Genomic DNA, 17,139 nt, shown 5'->3' with positions numbered 1-17,139 from the left:
TCACATCTAGACTGACTTACTGCCATGGTTTCCCATAGAACTGTGTACATACGCAAACGTCGGAGAGGATAGAGCTTTTGTTTATTGTGTTAGGAGCAGTGAGTTCAGTATGACTGAACATAGGGTACATGGCTCAACCAAGAAATATTTGTGGAATGGATGAATGAATGAATGCTTGAAAGAACTTTAACTTCACCTATGAAAGTAGCTTCAACCAGATTATTAAATCTCTCCTAAACTCATACGTCTAGACCTTTTTTTTCTTTTTGCGTTACGCGGTCCTCTCACTGTTGTGGTCTCTCCCGTTGCAGAGCACAGGCTCCAGAGGCGCAGGCTCAGCGGCCATGGCTCACGGGCCCAGCCGCTCCGTGGCATGTGGGATCTTCCCGGACCAAGGCACGAACCCGCATCCCCTGCATAGGCAGGTGGACTCTCAACCACTGCGCCACCAGGGAAGCCCACATCTAGCCATTTGAACTGCCTTCATCACATTCCCCTTGTATCTACCTGATCTCTTACTCATTGTTCAAAATTAATCCCTTTTTCCTAGAATCCTTTCCTGGCAGCCCTACTCTGTCCTTCCAGTCTGGGTCAAGTGCTTACCACTATGTTATGCCTTTCTGGGGTCAGTGAGGTTAGGCAGAGAGGCTCTGGTGTCCTGATGCTGCTGTTCTCTGGATCAAAGCCCAACAATTGGAGCCCCAGATACCAAGTTGGAGGGAACCATCAAGGTCATCCTTCTCCCACACAGAACTGGTCTCCCAGCCTTCTCGCTCTTACTTGTTGCTGAAGTACCTACCCCATTGAAGGCTTTGATGGGGTGGGCATCAATGTGACCCATGAACTCCTGAATCACTCCACCTAATGACCTGTGGGCACCCCAGATCCAACTTGTTCAAAATCAAAATACTGGAAAGGGCTTGGGCTTTAAAGCTCTTTTTTTTTTTTTTATTTTTGGCTGCATTGGGTCTTCGTTGCTGCGCGCGGGCTTTCTCTAGTTGTGGCAAGTGGGCTTCTCATTGTGGTGGCTTCTCTTGTTGCAGAGCAGGGGCTCTAGGCACGCGGGCTTCAGTAGTTGTGGCACACGGGCTCAGTAGTTGTGGTTTGCAGGCTTTAGAGTACAGGCTCAGTAGCTGTGGCGCACGGGCTTAGTTGCTCTGAGGCATGTGGGATCTTCCTGGGCCAGGGCTCAAACCCATGTCCCCTGCACTTGTAGGCAGATTCTTAACCACTGCGCCACCAGGAAAGTCCAGGGCTTGGGCTTTAAAATCAAACCGGGGTTTAGCTCTGCACTTGACTTGTTCCGTGGACGTTGGGCAAGTTATTTCAAATCTCAGAACCTTAGTTCCCTCAACTGAGAGCCCAAAGGTTTTGGAATAGAGCATGCTGTGTCCTATGCCTGTTTTAGAAAGATCCCTCCTGCAGCTGTGTGGGGGATGGGCTGGAGGGGAGAAACCAGAGGCAGTTCAGAGGCTGCTGAATAGAAATGTTTCCAATTACCTCGGCCTCAGCCTCCTCCGCAGCATACTCTCCACTGTGACCCCAGAGCCAACCTCATGCTGTTGCCTAGCAACTCACCTGCATCACCCAGGGCTCTGAAGCTGGGGCCCCACCAAGGATGGGGAAGTGACCAGTTTAATTACAAAGTCTCAGGGGAATTATGCATCGGTTCATTCCTCAAATACTCATTGGGCTCCCACCAAGTGCCAGGCCCTGTGCTAGGTCCTGGGGACTTAAAAATTAATAAAATCCAGTCTCTTTCCTCAAGAAATTAAAAATGTAGCGGAATGGACAGATTTCTTCATTTATTCAAGAAATAGTTATTGAGTGCCCATCAACAGTAGAATGGATAAAGTTATAGCATATTCATACAACTTAATAGTATACACACAGTAGGAGAATGAACAATCTACAACTATACACAAAAATATGAAATATTGAAGACTGAGAGAAACATACGATGAGTGAAAGAACCTAGATAGAAAAGAGTACATTCTATATGATTACACTTAGATAAAGTACAAAAACAGGCAGAAGTAATCTATGCTGCAAAAGTCAAGATTGGGGACTTGGGAGGTAGTGACTAGAAGGCGGCATGAGGAGGGCTTCCAGAGTCCTGGAAATGTTCTGTTTATAGATCTGGGTGCAGGTTATATGGTGTGTGCAGTTTTCAAAATTTTATTAAGGCTGTATGCTTAAGATATATTAATTTTGCTGTACATACATTATTCATCAATAAAAAGTTTATAAAGAGAAATGTTTACTGAATACCTACCACGTGCCAGGCTCTATGTGTTTGGCAAACAGACACTTGAAGAGAAATTTACAACACGACAGGGGTAAATACACAGGGGTCTGAGGAGCACAGAGAAAGGACTCCCCATCAACTGCACCCCATCTGAGGCAAGGGGACTGAAGCATGACTTTCCGGAGAAAGGGAATTCTAATCAAGTGGGAGTCCACCAGGCAAGGGAGAGGAGGCAAGGCCTTACAGGCATCAGAAACAAGAAGGAAGAGGCAGGACATGAGACTGAAGGGTTACATGAGACCCAAACTGTCAAGAGCCTGGGAATGACAATCATGATATCTAAATGTTTGTGGTATAACAGGCATTGTTTGAAATACTTTACATATTTACATTTATTTAATCTTCCAACCACAAAATGAGTAGGTGCCTATTATTCCTATTCTATAGATGAGGAAATTGAGGCACAGTAGGGTTAATTAACTTGCTTAAAATCCCACAGAACATGGCAGAACTTGGCTACACACCCACTCAGACAACTCCAGCATGCTCGATCACTGCTCCACGCTGCCTAGGTCATTTTGTCACAAAGCCACTGAAGGTATTTAAGCAATGGAGAACCAGGATCAGATTTTTGTGTGACAAAGATTATTCTGGTTCCTTTATGGAAAACTGCATTGGATTGGATGGAGCAAGGGTGGAGGTCGGGAGATCAAGGGGAAAGCTGCTCGGGGAGTCCCAGTGAGAGAAGCTGAGGCCTAAAGGAGGGTAGAGGCCAGGGAGAGGAGGGAGATTTTTAGAAATCAATGACGGAGCCTATGTGCTTTGTATTTTACACATACTGCTAGAAATAAAATCCACGAGAAAGCAGAGGTTATTTTATTTTATTTTATTTTTTGACTTCAAGTGCAGAGAGTTAAACATATTATTCAGTTGTCTTCTCTGGTCTTTCGTCTTATCTACTTATTTATTCCCTTCTACCCTCTTTCCTCTCCCAACCCCTACAGATAACTCTTTAATGTATTTATTGTGTAACTTTATATTGTTCTTGTAAATGTGTGTTTTCATATTGTGTACACACAGTTTACATTTATGTAAATGGTGACGGATTATGGTTCTCATTCTGTAACTTGTACACTTGGGTACATATTTTTTAAGATCTATCCCTGCTACTATGTGTACCTTTAGTTTGTTGTCTCTGTTTCCTAGGATTAAAGAATTGGATTGACAACACCATGTCGTAGAAAGTGCCTTACTATGGAGTGGAGAGACTTCAGCTATAGCCCCTGCCTCTCTACTAACTTGTGGTGTGAACTTGGGCAAGTCTCTTTTCCTAGTTGAGTCTTAGCTTCCTCACTTATAAAATCAGAGGTGTCTTCTACCTCTAACCTTCCATGCAATCTCCTTTACTTTACACACAGGAAGCTCCGGGCCAAAGAGTGGGAGTGACTTGATCAAGGTCATACAACAGTTATCAATAGTCCAATTCAATTTAGCCCAAATTTATTGAGTGCCAGGCATGCTGCTAAGTGCTTTGGGTACTTAAATAAGTAAGCCCTGCTGAGTTCCTCCGCCCAGGGCCTCTAAACAGAGCTGTGTTAATTTTCCAAGAGCAGGTGCAGAGATAGCCTGTGGGCACTGGTCATTTGTGGTGGAGATATTAATAGGACAGAGCCTCAGATAGAATCTAAGGCAGTACCTCCACCGCCCCAGTCAGGCCCCACAATGTTCCTGGCCTCAAGAAAAGGAAAGAGCTTGAGTACACAGCTTCCTATTTGTAAAGGGTTATTTATTGCCATAGCATTTACCAATAATAACTGATCTGAAATAGTAAGACAAAAAGCCTTTATCTATCTGTATGCCTAATATTATACAGCAGTAATCACAGGATAAACAAAATTTTATATTCTGCTTTTCTAAAATGTTTTTGTTGTTGAACAATAAAACAGCTGCTGTTGATTATTTACTCTGTGCTAGACACCAAGCACTTTATATATGTTAGCTTATTTCATCTTCATTACAATCCCATGAGGTAGGAGGTACTATTATTAGCCCCATTTTAAAGATAACAAAACAGAAGCAAAGGGAGTTATATTACTTGTCCTAGGTCAGTGGATTTCAAGCATTTTGAATGCAACCCATAGTAGAAACATTGCTTACATTATAGTTTAGATCACACATAGCTGTTTCACAATATTATACTAATCCTTACTATACAGGACTCACTCAGTATTTTCTATTCAATTCTTTTTTTTTTTCAATGCTGCTCCAAGCCACTAAGTTGATTCTATGACGTACTAATGGATTGCAACACACAGTTTGAAAAACAAGGCCCTAGGCGACTCTATACCACAATCCTAATAAAATTACACAAAACGTGTAGTCATCATACTCTTTAATGCCCTGTATCAGGTTCTGTGCTGCATGTTAAAGACACAGGTTTGAATCAGACACAGTCCTGCCCTCAAAGCACTCACAGACTCCTTAAGGAAACACAGGCAGATAGGCAATGAAAGCACAGCAGTGGTTCTCAATTCTGGCTGCATCTTAGAATCACCTGGAGGATTTTTTTTTTTAAAGCACTAGTTAATGTTGAGGCTCTATTCCCCGACTTTCTGATTCAATTGGTCTGGGATGGGTCCTGGATATTAGTATTTTTTAAAAGCTCCCCAGGTGACTCTAAGGTGCACTTGGGACTGAGGATCACTGCAATACAGCATAAGTGCTACGTTAAAGGAGAGCATAATATAGAGGCATCTAACTATCTAAAGGTATTGAGAAAAGCCTCAAAGAGAAGTTGTTTTTTGAGCTGAGTTTGTGTGCTGAATACCTTCTGTTTGGTCCTTTAGATCCACTGTCCACTCACTGTCTGCCCAGTACACTGAAGCTGTACAGAGTAAGTCAATGGGCTCCTTTGATCCCTGGCTTCCACTTAGGTATGGGCCCACACCCTTGCAGGAGATTGGTGAGAGGGAGGGGAGGGAGGGCCAGGTAGTAATTCCCCGGTTCCCTCCCTGTAAGTTTGCCTTGGGCTGGCTGTGAACCTCCTCTGAAGGTAATTGCCCCTTTCAAGATGGCTTGATGAACAGGACTCTTTCCAGATTCTGTAATTTCTCCCCACTTCCCCACCCATTCAGGTCAAGGGGTGTTAACAGCCCAGATATGTTCCTGAACTATCCCTTGTCTTCCTCTACACCCCACCCACAAGTTTGAAATTAGTCGCCTTGTGAATAAACCTTTGTCTAATTATCCCAATCTCAGTGTGTCATCTGTTTCCTTCTGACACTCTGACTGATAAAGCCTGGAAGCAGTAAGGGAGCTTGCTATAAGGATAAGGAAGGAAAAAAAAACCCAAAAACCCAGGCAGAGGGAGCAGCGTGAGTAACGTGGCAAAGAGGCATGAAAATACGGTATTTTTGTTTGGTTAATTCCCTTTATTGGTGGAGGACAAATTGCTAAATCCAATGCTCTGTTCTCAGTCCTATTCTTACTAGATTTATCAGCAGCATTTAACCAATTTATCGCTCTCTCCTCCTTGGGACAAATTTGTCACTTGGCCTCCATGACATTGCACTCTTTTGGTTCTTGTTCTTCCTCTGGCTACTCTTGTTCAGTCTCCTCTGCTGGTTCCCTCTCATTTTCCTGATGTCTTCATCTCCCTGAAGCTGAACGCTGGAGTCCCAAGGACTGTCTTTACACTAACTCTCCACCATCATCCAGTGTCATGGTTTTAAATACTCAGTGCTGTCCACTCCCAAATTTCTATCTTTGACCTACATCTCTCCTCCAAATCCAGACTCATATATCCAACCTAACTAGAGATAAGAGTGATGTCTGGAGCTGACTCCTACAGCCAATTGTTACATTTTCAGGAATTTTTTCAGCCTCTTGTTAAACACAGCTATTACTGAAAAGGGTGAAAGACTCATACGATCTGAAGAGGAACCAGAGTATTAAACACAGCCACTACTGAAAATTAAATTATATAAACTTGGAAGATAAAATAAATTATATTAAAAGCAAAAGTAATATTAAAAACATCACTTTCTAATTATTTTACTATATTTTATTATTTTTATACTCTTGGGGTCATTTACATCTATTCTGTCTGTATTATGGAAATACTATACTACAGTGTGCCACTCTTGCATCCCTTCCTAACTCCGTGTTCAGTGACATCATGTTGGCGGCTCAAAATCAACCATGGTGAGAGTATTATACCACCGAAATTGGCAAATGCTACCAGTGAGAGCTTGATTTATTGTTTTGTTGCCTGCTTAGTCTTAAGAAAGTGACCATAATCTTCACTGTGGCCTGCCAGGTCTGTGTGACCTCACCCCTGTGCTGCCTCTCCACCTTTCTCTTCTCACCCTTTGCTCTCTCTGCTCCAGCCAAACTAGCCTTTGTTTCTCAATGCACCATGTTTCTCTCTCAGGACCTTTGCACTTGGTTTACTCTGGCTAATTTCGACTCATTCTTCAGAGCCCTGACTTCAGACTATACTACAAAGCTACAGTAATCAAGACAGTATGGTACTGGCACAAAAACAGAAAGATAGATCAATGGAACAGGATAGAAAGCCCAGAGATAAACCCACGCACATATGGACACCTTATCTTTGATAAAGGAGGCAGGAATGTACAGTGGAGAAAGGACAGCCTCTTCAATAAGTGGTGCTGGGAAAACTGGACAGGTACATGTAGAAGTATGAGATTAGATCACTCCCTAACACCATACACAAAAATAAGCTCAAAATGGATTAAAGACCTAAATGTAAGGCCAGAAACTATCAAACTCTTAGAGGAAAACATAGGCAGAACACTCTATGACATAAATCACAGCAAGATCCTTTCTGACCCACCTCCTAGAGTAATGGAAATAAAAACAAAAATAAACAAATGGGACCTAATGAAACTTCAAAGCTTTTGCACAGCAAAGGAAACCATAAACAAGACGAAAAGACAACCCTCAGAATGGGAGAAAATATTTGCAAATGAAGCAACTGACAAAGGATTAATCTCCAAAATTTACAAGCAGCTCATGCAGCTCAATAACAAAAAAACAAACAACCCAATCCAACAATTGGCAGAAGACCTAAATAGACATTTCTCCAAAGAAGATATACAGACTGCCAACAAACACATGAAAGAATGCTCAACATCATTAATCATTAGAGAAATGCAAATCAAAACTACAATGAGATATCATCTCACACCAGTCAGAATGGCCATCATCAAAAAATCTAGAAACAATAAATGCTGGAGAGGGTGTGGAGAAAAGGGAACACTCTTGCACTGCTGGTGGGAATGTGAATTGGTTCAGCCACTATGGAGAACAGTATGGAGGTTCCTTAAAAAACTACAAATAGAACTACCATATGACCCAGCAATCCCACTACTGGGCATATACCCTGAGAAAACCAAAATTCAAAAAGAGTCATGCACCAAAATGTTCATTGTAGCTCTATTTACAATAGCCCGGAGATGGAAACAACCTAAGTGCCCATCATCGGATGAATGGATAAAGAAGATGTGGCACATATATACAATGGAATATTACTCAGCCATAAAAAGAAATGAAATTGAGCTATTTGTAATGAGGTGGATAGACCTAGAATCTGTCATACAGAGTGAAGTAAGTCAGAAAGAGAAAGACAAATACCGTATGCTAACACATATATACGGAATTTAAGAAAAAAAAAATGTCTTGAAGAACCTAGGGGTAAGACAGGAATAAAAATGCAGACCTACTGGAGAATGGACTTGAGGATATGGGGAGGGGGAAGGGTGAGCTGTGACAGGGCGAGAGAGAGTCATGGACATATACACACTAACAAACATAAGGTAGATAGCTAGTGGGAAGCAGCCACATGGCACAGGAATATTGGCTCGGTGCTTTGTGACAGCCTGGAGGGGTGGGATAGGGAGGGTGGGAGGGAGGGAGACGCAAGAGGGAAGACATATGGGAACATATGTATATGTATAACTGATTCACTTTGTTATAAAGCAGAAACTAACACACCATTGTAAAGCAATTATACCCCAATAAAGATGTTAAAAAACAAACAAAAAACAAAAACAAAAACTTCTTTCCTCTGGAAAGCCCTCTTTGTGCCCCCTCCCCAGGCTAGTTTAGGTGGCACTTACCACAATAGTAATTTTAGAGCTATTTATGAATGATTCGATAACTGTCTCCCCCATGCTGTCTTGTTCATCACTGTATGAGGGGCACCTAGAAGAGAAGCTGGTGTAGAATGGGTGCTCAAGAAGTGTTTGTTGGGCTTCCCTGGTGGCGCAGTGGTTGAGAGTCCACCTGCCGATGCAGGGGACATGGGTTCGTGCCCTGGTCTGGGAAGATCCCACATGCCGTGGAGCAGCTAGGCCCGTGAGCCATGACCGCTGAGCCTGCGCGTCCAGAGCCTGTGCTCCGCAACGGGAGAGGCCACAACAGTGAGAGGCCCGCATACAGAAAAAAAAAAAAAAAAAAAGTGTTTGTTGAATGACTGTGTAAGTGCTTAGCCTGTACCGCATTACATGAAAGCTCCAGTTTTCTCAAGGCAGCCTGTGATCTCCTGGAGAACTAGTACAGCGTCAGCACCCAGCACCGTGCTTGGCACTTAGTGGGGCTCCATAAGGGTTTTCCAAGTTTGGGAAACACTGTGAAGTGCTGCCCAGATCCCCCATCAGTGAAGACTTGTAACACCAGCTATTGGGAATGCTGTCAGTGAAGAGCCTTTAACTGTCAGCCCCCCAGGGACAGGGCCCCCTTGGCTCCTGTCATAGCCCTTCCCAGATGGCCCCACATCCCACGAAAGATGAAGGCAGGGATATTAGAGGCCCGGTCTGGTCATCTTAGCTCATCTGGGGACAACGCTGATGGGCCATTCTAGTTCCAGAGCCCCTGTGGGGTCAGCCATGACTGTCCTTGGGCCTGCGTGGACCTCTGGACTTCTTCTGCCCACTCCTGTTCCCTCCCCCTCCCTTCCACAGTTGTGGATCCCAAGGGCACTCCCACATAAACACCCTTTACTGCAATCTCCATCTCAGAATCTGCTTCCCAGGAACCCGACCTGAAATAGACCCTCTCTCTTCTCTTCTCCTCTGTCTCATCCCTTTCAGGGGACGTCCATTCATTCACCTAAAGTTCGTAGGCACCATTCAGCTGACAAAAAAGTTTCACATCCATTTTTCTATTACTCTCATTCTGTACTGTCTAGGTGCATCAGGAAGGCAACAGATGGAGAAACTGGGGCCCAGAGAGGTGCAGCGACCAGCCTAAGGGCACTGCACTAATTAAAAACTAGCTAAGCTCCCAGATGCAGTTTTCCACCTCCCTTTCCCTACCTAGTCGCTACATCCTGGAGCAAGAGGGAGCCTCATTGAAACGAATTCCGGTCTCAGTGGGCAGAATCCTGAAACCACGGCTCTGGGGTCCGGAAAGGGGCGCGGAGTCCAACGCTCCCGCAGTACAGATGGGGAGACTGAGGTCCAGAGCCCGGCTGTCCACCGCCCGCGGAGAAGGGGGCGCGTCCTGCCCGGCTGGCCGCTTGGAGCCGGGGCCGCCTCCTCCCGCCCCCCGCGCCCGTGACCCCAGCCCTGCCTTTGCCTTTGCCACGCCGCCTGCTCGGGAGCGAGTCATGGTGGCGGGACTGGCGGCAGCATGGCTGCTCCTGGCGGCTGCGGCCTGCGCGCAGCGGGAGCAGGACTTCTACGACTTCAAGGCGGTCAACATCCGGGGCAAGTTGGTGTCTCTGGAGAAGTACCGCGGCTCGGTGAGTGTCCGCCCGCCGGGCCTCGGCGCCATCCAGCCGGGGCCTGACGGGGGCGCCCGGCGCCCGGGACCCTGCCGGGTGTGGCTCCGAGGGGCTCTGGCCGCCCGGCCACCCTGCCCTGGCTCCCCACCCCCACCCAGACATCCCGCCGGGCGCGGCGCCCCCAGATCCTGCGCCGGGTCTGTCCCTCGACTACGTGGCATGGCCCGGCGCGCGGTGAAACCCGAAACTCTCGCTGCCGGCGCCGATTTCCCTCCCAGCGATTTTGGGCAGCGGGGCCCAGCCTCTAACACACTGATCTAAAAAGTAACCCTAGCAACCTAGGGCCTTTGTCTCTCCCATCCCCAGTTTCCACGTTCGGAACAGAGGGAGTTGGTGATAATCAGTCCAGTGAGAACATTGTGGAAATGAAAGCTCGGTGCAGAGGGAGTTACCATTTCAGACACAAGGGGACCTTACACAGATCATCCTTACACAGATCATCCCATCCCCAGAGAGGGAAGGTCGCACCTTACACAGATCATCCCATCCCCAGAGAGGGAAGGTCGCACAGCGCTAGAAAGCACGGAGCCTGGAGGAGAACCGCTTATCCATCCGTGGCCTACTCTAGGCAAACTTTTTAGCTGGGAGCTCAGGCTGAGATTTAAGTGTCATCCAGTATAACTGCTACCTCCTTACCGAGAGGGAGTCTCAGCTCAGAGAGGACTTGCGAGAGGAAGTGTGCCTGGGTGAGTCTGTGAAACAAGAGTGAGTTTTAGTAAGACCAAGAAGAGCACTCCAGGCAAAGAGAACTGTCAAATGCCAAGACTCAGAACTAAAGAGTAAGAATGGTGATGCTGGTGGGGAGGTCTTCAAGCAGTTGTGCTTGAAGGAGCATAAAGCATGAGGGTGAAAGATGAGGCTGAAGAGGGTAGGGAGGGACCAAGAGGGGCCTTGAACGCTACCTTCAGAGACCGAAATGTTGCACTGTGTGTAATGAAGAGCCCTCCAATTTCACTTCTCAAGGTGGACCTCAGGCTGTGGTGTGGAAAGGGTGGGGAGTTGGTTTCTAATGGACAGGGAGGCCCAGCATCCAGATTTGGATGGACCACACACACACACACACACACACACACACAAGTGGCTGTTAGCATTCTTCTCCCAGGAGCAAGGCCATCCTTAGTGAAGAAAGTACTCTCTAAGCCTTGGAATTCTCAGTTATCCTGGGAGTACTGGGTATAGTAGTCCTTGTCCTGATTGCCCCCCGCCCCAAGGTATTGTGAGTTTCAAATGAGGTGACAATGTGGAAGCACTTGGTAGAGTGCTTGCTCTGTGCTTGTGTTTGTGGGGCCCCAGCAGGAACCTCATCCAGGACTCAGGGCAAAGGGCCCATTGCCATTCAGGCCTTCCCTTCCCTCTGGAGCAGCTCACCAGAGAGCCCCAGGTTTAGCACTTGACCAGCTCTGCTACTCATTAATTCATTATTTATTGTTGAGCACCTACCGTATACTAAGTACTGTGCCAGCTCTGTGGATACAACGGTGAACAAAACAGCTAAGTTTCCCCTTTAACAGAGCTTATATGCGGTGGAGAGGAGAAAGGCAATAAACAAGGAACGGAGAAATGAACAATGTAATTCCTAATAGTAATAGATGCTAAGACAAAAACAGACAAAGGCTGTTTGCTTTCAGAAGTAATAAGGCATCCAGGATGTGAGGAACAGAAATCCTGGAGAAAAATTACCTGGAAAGTAGTCCCAGAATTCTGAGTGTTTTCATCCTCTAGGTCCACTGGTAGATCCTAAAAAGCATTGGAGCGAGAGGCCTAGAAATCAATCAGAAAGAAACTGAAAAAAAAAAAATGAAGTCACACACCTGCTACGAGGTGGAGTTAGAATTTGAACCCGGGCAGTCCAGTTCCAGAGCCCATGTCTTAATTTCCAGCTTATTTCCAACTTTAGAGGGAAACCAGGAACAGTCAGTCCAGGGAAACTGTGTGTTAACCCAAGCTTGGTTTGCCACTTGGCAATATGGTCATTCATTCACCTGCAAATAGCTACTGGCTCATTATGTGTATTTTACCATGGGTTTTTTAAAAATTGGAAGCAAAAACCACTGGCCTCTTTATAGGCACTACATGCCTGCCACTGGGTCCAGCCCTGGAGACATAGCCATGAGCAAAATTGTATGGTTTGTGCCCTCACGCTAACTGGGAAGACAGTCATTTAGACCAGTGTTGAGTGTAGATAAATGGGTGACACTCAGGAATGCCCTTGGCTACACTGTGAGGTTATGTACATATAGGCCTGAGTGTAGCGTGTATGTGAATGGTGTGTTTGTTTGCTTGCTTCTGTGTACTCATCTGAGTCTGCATCTGTGCTTGTATACGTATATGTAAATTTACTGTGTGTATTTAGGTGTATCTGTCTGTGTTTTGGTCACTTTAAAGATAAGCTTTTTGGATTCAGGCACGGAAATAGAAATAGGATTTCCCTCCTTCCAAAAGTATGGGCAGACACACAAGATGTAGGTTAGAAATAAACAACCTTTAATGCTCTCAATGCCCAAGGATCCAGTAAAGAAGAAAGAGGAAGACCTCTAACTAGTGAAGGGAACTAAGAGTCCCAGTTTCTCACCACCAGAGGCGCAATATGGCATATGCTGACAAAATGGGGGAGGTTGTTCTAACAGCCTGTGGCCCCAAGGAATGGGTGAGGGAGATACAGCACAGTGGTTCTCATCGCCTAGCTCAGTGGTTCTCAGCTGGTGAGCTGGTGGTGATCTTTTTCCCCAGGGGACATTCGGCAATGTCTGTAGACATTTTTGATTGTTAAGACTAGGTGTCTACTGGGTGGAGGCCAGGGACGCTACTAAACATTCTACAATGAACAGGACAGCTACCTCACAACAAAGATTATCCAGCCCCAAGTGTCAGTAGAGCTGAGGTCTAGAAACCCTGTCCAGCCTCAGCAGTCTGTGCCCGAGCATGTCCAGTGCCCCAGGCTGCCCCTGGAAGGTGGCCCTCTTTATGGAGCCAGCTGGTATAATCCTGCCTTTTCTAAAAAGTGGCCAGGACTTCCCTGGTAGTGCAGTGGTTAAGAATCCGCCTGCCAGTGCAGGGGACACAGATTCTATCCCTGGTCCGGGAAGATCCCGCATGCCGCGGAGTAAATAAGCCTGTGAGCCACAACTACTGAGCCTGCATGCTGCAACTACTGAAGCCTGCGCGCCTAGAGCCCGTGCTCCGCAACAAGAGAAGCCACAGCAATAAGAAGCCTACGCACCGCAGCAAAGAGTAGCCCCCACTCGCCGCAACTAGAGAAAGCCCACGCATAGCAACAAAGACCCAACGCAGCCAAAAATCAATCAATCAATAAATAAAATTTTTAAAAAAATAATAAAATAAGAAGTGGCCAGAGAGATAGGGCTTGGCTACCTAAACACAGAGTGAGAATTTAAATCCTTTAATAATATATAACTAGAAGCTAAAAACATAGCATTGGTGCCAAAATTGTAACTGCAGTAATATAATCAAGTTCCATCAGCCAGATTTATATTTATCACCGAACGGCAATAAATAAATATATTATAAGGCAATCATAAATTTAAGGGTTAGTCTAGTGATAGAAGAAAGTGGTATTTGTTTACTGGAGGGAGAGGGGCAAAAAGGGATTGCCCTGAGGTTCTTCGGATCCTTTTATCAAGAAAACCATGTCTGTCTATGTACCCATTCAGGTGATCATATATATGTGCACACTTACTTATTCATTCAGCACATACTTTCTGAGACTTTTCCATGTGTCAGGCCCAGTAATGAAGTGAACATAGCTCCTGCCCTCAGTGGGTTCACATTCTAGAAGGAAGACCAACACATGTATAGGCAACTACAGTGTAGAATGATGAGTGCTAGTTGACTGAGCCAGAAATTGAACCCAGGTCTGCTTTTTCTCTCTCCTGTATCACCTCCTGATGTGCGTTCACCAGTGTGTGTGCCTCTCTCTGTGATGGTGTTCTGTGTGTTTGTGGGCATGTGTGATGTGTGCTAATGTATCTTTGTTTCGAGGGGCACAGGCATACCCATTCATGTGTATTGTGTACTTATTCTCATGAATGTTTATGTATGTGTTTCACACGTCTGTAAGACCCTGCATGTTTATGAGAGAGAGCATTAATTGTTGAGGGGGCATCACATACGTGGGCATGTCAGGCCATGTACAAGTGTGTGCCTCTTCACTGGTTTGTGTATGTGTCTGGGTTTTGCTTTTGCCACCCAGGTGTCCCTGGTGGTGAACGTGGCTAGCGAGTGTGGCTTCACAGACCAGCACTACCGGGCCCTGCAACAGCTACAGCGGGACCTGGGACCTCACCACTTCAACGTGCTTGCCTTTCCCTGCAACCAGTTTGGCCAGCAGGAGCCCAACAGCAACAAGGAGATTGAGAACTTTGCCCGCCACACCTACAGTGTCTCTTTCCCCATGTTTAGCAAGATCACAGTCACCGGCACTGGTGCCCACCCTGCCTTCAAGTACCTGATCCGTGAGTCCTGAGCCTTTCCCTCACCTTCCTTCAGCTCCCTGGGCAGCAGAAGCTACTGGCTGGCTGGGTGACCTGGGGCCCCTTAGACCCACACAGGCGGGTTGATGGTCTGTTCTAGCACTAATCTTTGAGGATGAACTGAGGAGTATTCCTGCTTAAGAATATCTCCGTCCCTGCTGCCTTGCAGTTCTCCCTCAGAGTCACTCTTGCAGACTTCTCTGGGCTCCTGTTTCCATCTGCAGTGGCTCCTAGAAGGAGACTGGACCCTCAGATTTTAGTCAGTGTGAATTAGTTGAGCTTATGGACTTAGCTGCAGGCAGGGGATGCCACATGCCTGGAGAAGGCCGGCCCATATCTCCTGTCCTGAGTCAGAGGCAAATTGTGTAGGCCACAGGAGAGAAACCTTCTGAGCTAAAATACCAGATCTTGGGAATTCCCGGGCAGTGCAGCAGTTAGGACTCGGCGCTTCCACTACCCGGCCTGGGTTCAGTTGCTGGTTGGGAAACTAAGATCCCAAGCAAGCTGTGTGGCGCAGCCATAAAAAGAAACAAACAGATCTTAATATTTGAGAAATAGATTCCTTCCGCAGAAGCCTCAGAACCACAAAATGGGGTCATTAGCCAAGCTTGTCATTAAGTACTGTTTCCTTTCTCAGGCCTCTCTCTTCCTTTGGGGGCTCCATTTTTGCCTTCTCCCACCTCCTATTCCATGCTTCTGGTTGCCTTCATATCCCTCACTACCACCCCCCAACCCCCACCCACTCCCCGCCCCCCCACCCCCCCACCCCCGCCAATCCATTCACCTGGAAGAGTAAATAACAAACAACAGTGTAGCAAACAAAAGGTCCCTTACTGAGGCAATTTGAATTTTGCTTTGTGGGTCAATCCTAATATTTGTTTTTTTTCCCCTGTGTGTTTTTATTAGTTCCTTCTCAGTTCCCATAGTTATAGATCAAACCTGGCTGTGCTTTAGAAGCACCTGGGGACCTCTTAAAAATGCATTAGCCTGAGACCTACTGAAGCAGAGCCCAAGAATCTGTTTATATTAACCCCCCTCCTCCACCACCACCACCACCACCATGATTCAGATGCAGAGAGTCCATGGACTAACATTTGGAAACCATTGAGATTTAATCAGAAAATAGGATATAGACTGTGTAGTAGTTTGAGGTCATTAATAAAGGAAGGTCTGATGTTGCCTTACCCAGCACTTCACAGAATCATAGAGCAGTAGTTCTCAACCTGGGCACCAGATTGCAATCTCCTGGAAAGCTTTTGAAAAATACTGATGCCTGAGTCTCACCCCCAGATATTCTTACTTAAGTGGTCTGGGGGTATGGACTGGGCATCAGGATTTTTAAAAGCTCTCCAGTTCATTCTAACTAATAGAACCACTACTTCAAGGGAGGGATGGACACCAATAGTGGGATTCCAGGAGAGGGGACACAGGGAAGCACACTTTGCTCTCCTTCTTCCTTTGCTCTAGAGACTTCTGGAAAGGAGCCCACCTGGAACTTCTGGAAGTACCTAGTGGCCCCAGATGGAAAGGTGATAGGGGCTTGGGACCCAACCATGTCGGTGGAGGAGTTAAGGCCCCAGATTACAGCACTTGTGAGGAAGCTCATCCTGAAGAAACGAGAAGACTTATAACTACTTTCCCTCCTCTCCCACTGTCCCCTCCCCTCACTGTTCACCAAGTGACTGTTCACTCAGTGTTCACTGAGTGACCAAAGCAAGCTCAAATGGTGCTACAAGGGAGAGACTACTGACTCTCCTTCCTCCACTCTTATCCCACCTACCCCATCACTCCTGTCTGGGGAAAATTCTAGTAGTTTGATTATTTGAATCTTAGAGCAACCTGTAAGAACCCCTGACCAGTGACAGCTCTTGACCAATGACTCAACAACCAATAAGAACCTCTGGCCCCTGAAAACATGTGGCAAATAGAGGTACAAGCAATAATCTCCTACCTGTTATGAACTCTCTAAAATGAGGCCAATTCCTGCCTCACAGGGCTGTTGTGAGATTGAGGATGAAAGGCCTACGAAAGTGCCTAGGGCAGTGCCAGGTGACTAGGAGGCGTTCAATAAATGTTTTTTGCGTATGAACCAAAAAATAAGTTGTGATCAATAAAAACTTGAACCCAACATGAATTTCCAGCCATGAGAATCCAGGCCAAACATTTGTTGTTGTTGTTGCTGTTGTTATTGTTTTCCTATGTATTTTTTTCAATTACAAAATTAATACAAATTCATTGTAAAATAAGATGATACAAAATAAAAATGAAACTATCGCCCTCATTTCCTATATGGTCACTCCCTGGAGGTAAACACTGTTCGCAGTTTGGTACCAAGTCTTCCCAGACTTTTTTTATCAAGCCTATCATTATTGCCCAATAAGCATTCACTGACCAAAAGTACACTACAATTACAAACAGGCAAAGGATAAGAACAGATAATTCACAGAAAAATAGAGACGGATAATGAGGATATAAAAAGATGTTCAGCCTCATTCAAGTTGGAAAGATTTTGTTAAATGATAATACCTGTCATTGGTGAGGATGTGGGGAAATGGGCATTCGCATAAGCTGTCAGTGGGACGACAAACTGG

General features: G+C 45.9%; 1 protein-coding gene across 1 annotated transcript; it reads left to right on the top strand.

Annotated features, from left to right (window-relative positions):
* Positions 1–9,545: 9,545 nt before the first annotated feature.
* Positions 9,546–16,829, top strand: GPX7 (glutathione peroxidase 7). Its single transcript, XM_004325904.4, has 3 exons — positions 9,546–10,016; positions 14,269–14,530; positions 16,016–16,829. The coding sequence occupies exons 1-3, from the start codon at positions 9,561–9,563 to the stop codon at positions 16,177–16,179; spliced, it is 882 nt and encodes a 293-aa protein (XP_004325952.2). The 5' UTR covers positions 9,546–9,560; the 3' UTR covers positions 16,180–16,829.
* The last annotated feature ends 310 nt before the right edge of the window (positions 16,830–17,139 follow it).

Source organism: Tursiops truncatus, chromosome 1 (genome assembly GCF_011762595.2).
Source record: "Tursiops truncatus isolate mTurTru1 chromosome 1, mTurTru1.mat.Y, whole genome shotgun sequence".
In the NCBI taxonomy this organism is placed as follows: Eukaryota; Metazoa; Chordata; class Mammalia; order Artiodactyla; family Delphinidae; genus Tursiops; species Tursiops truncatus.
The sequence above is the reverse complement of the archived record's forward strand: the minus strand, read 5'-3'. Positions and strand labels throughout refer to the sequence as shown.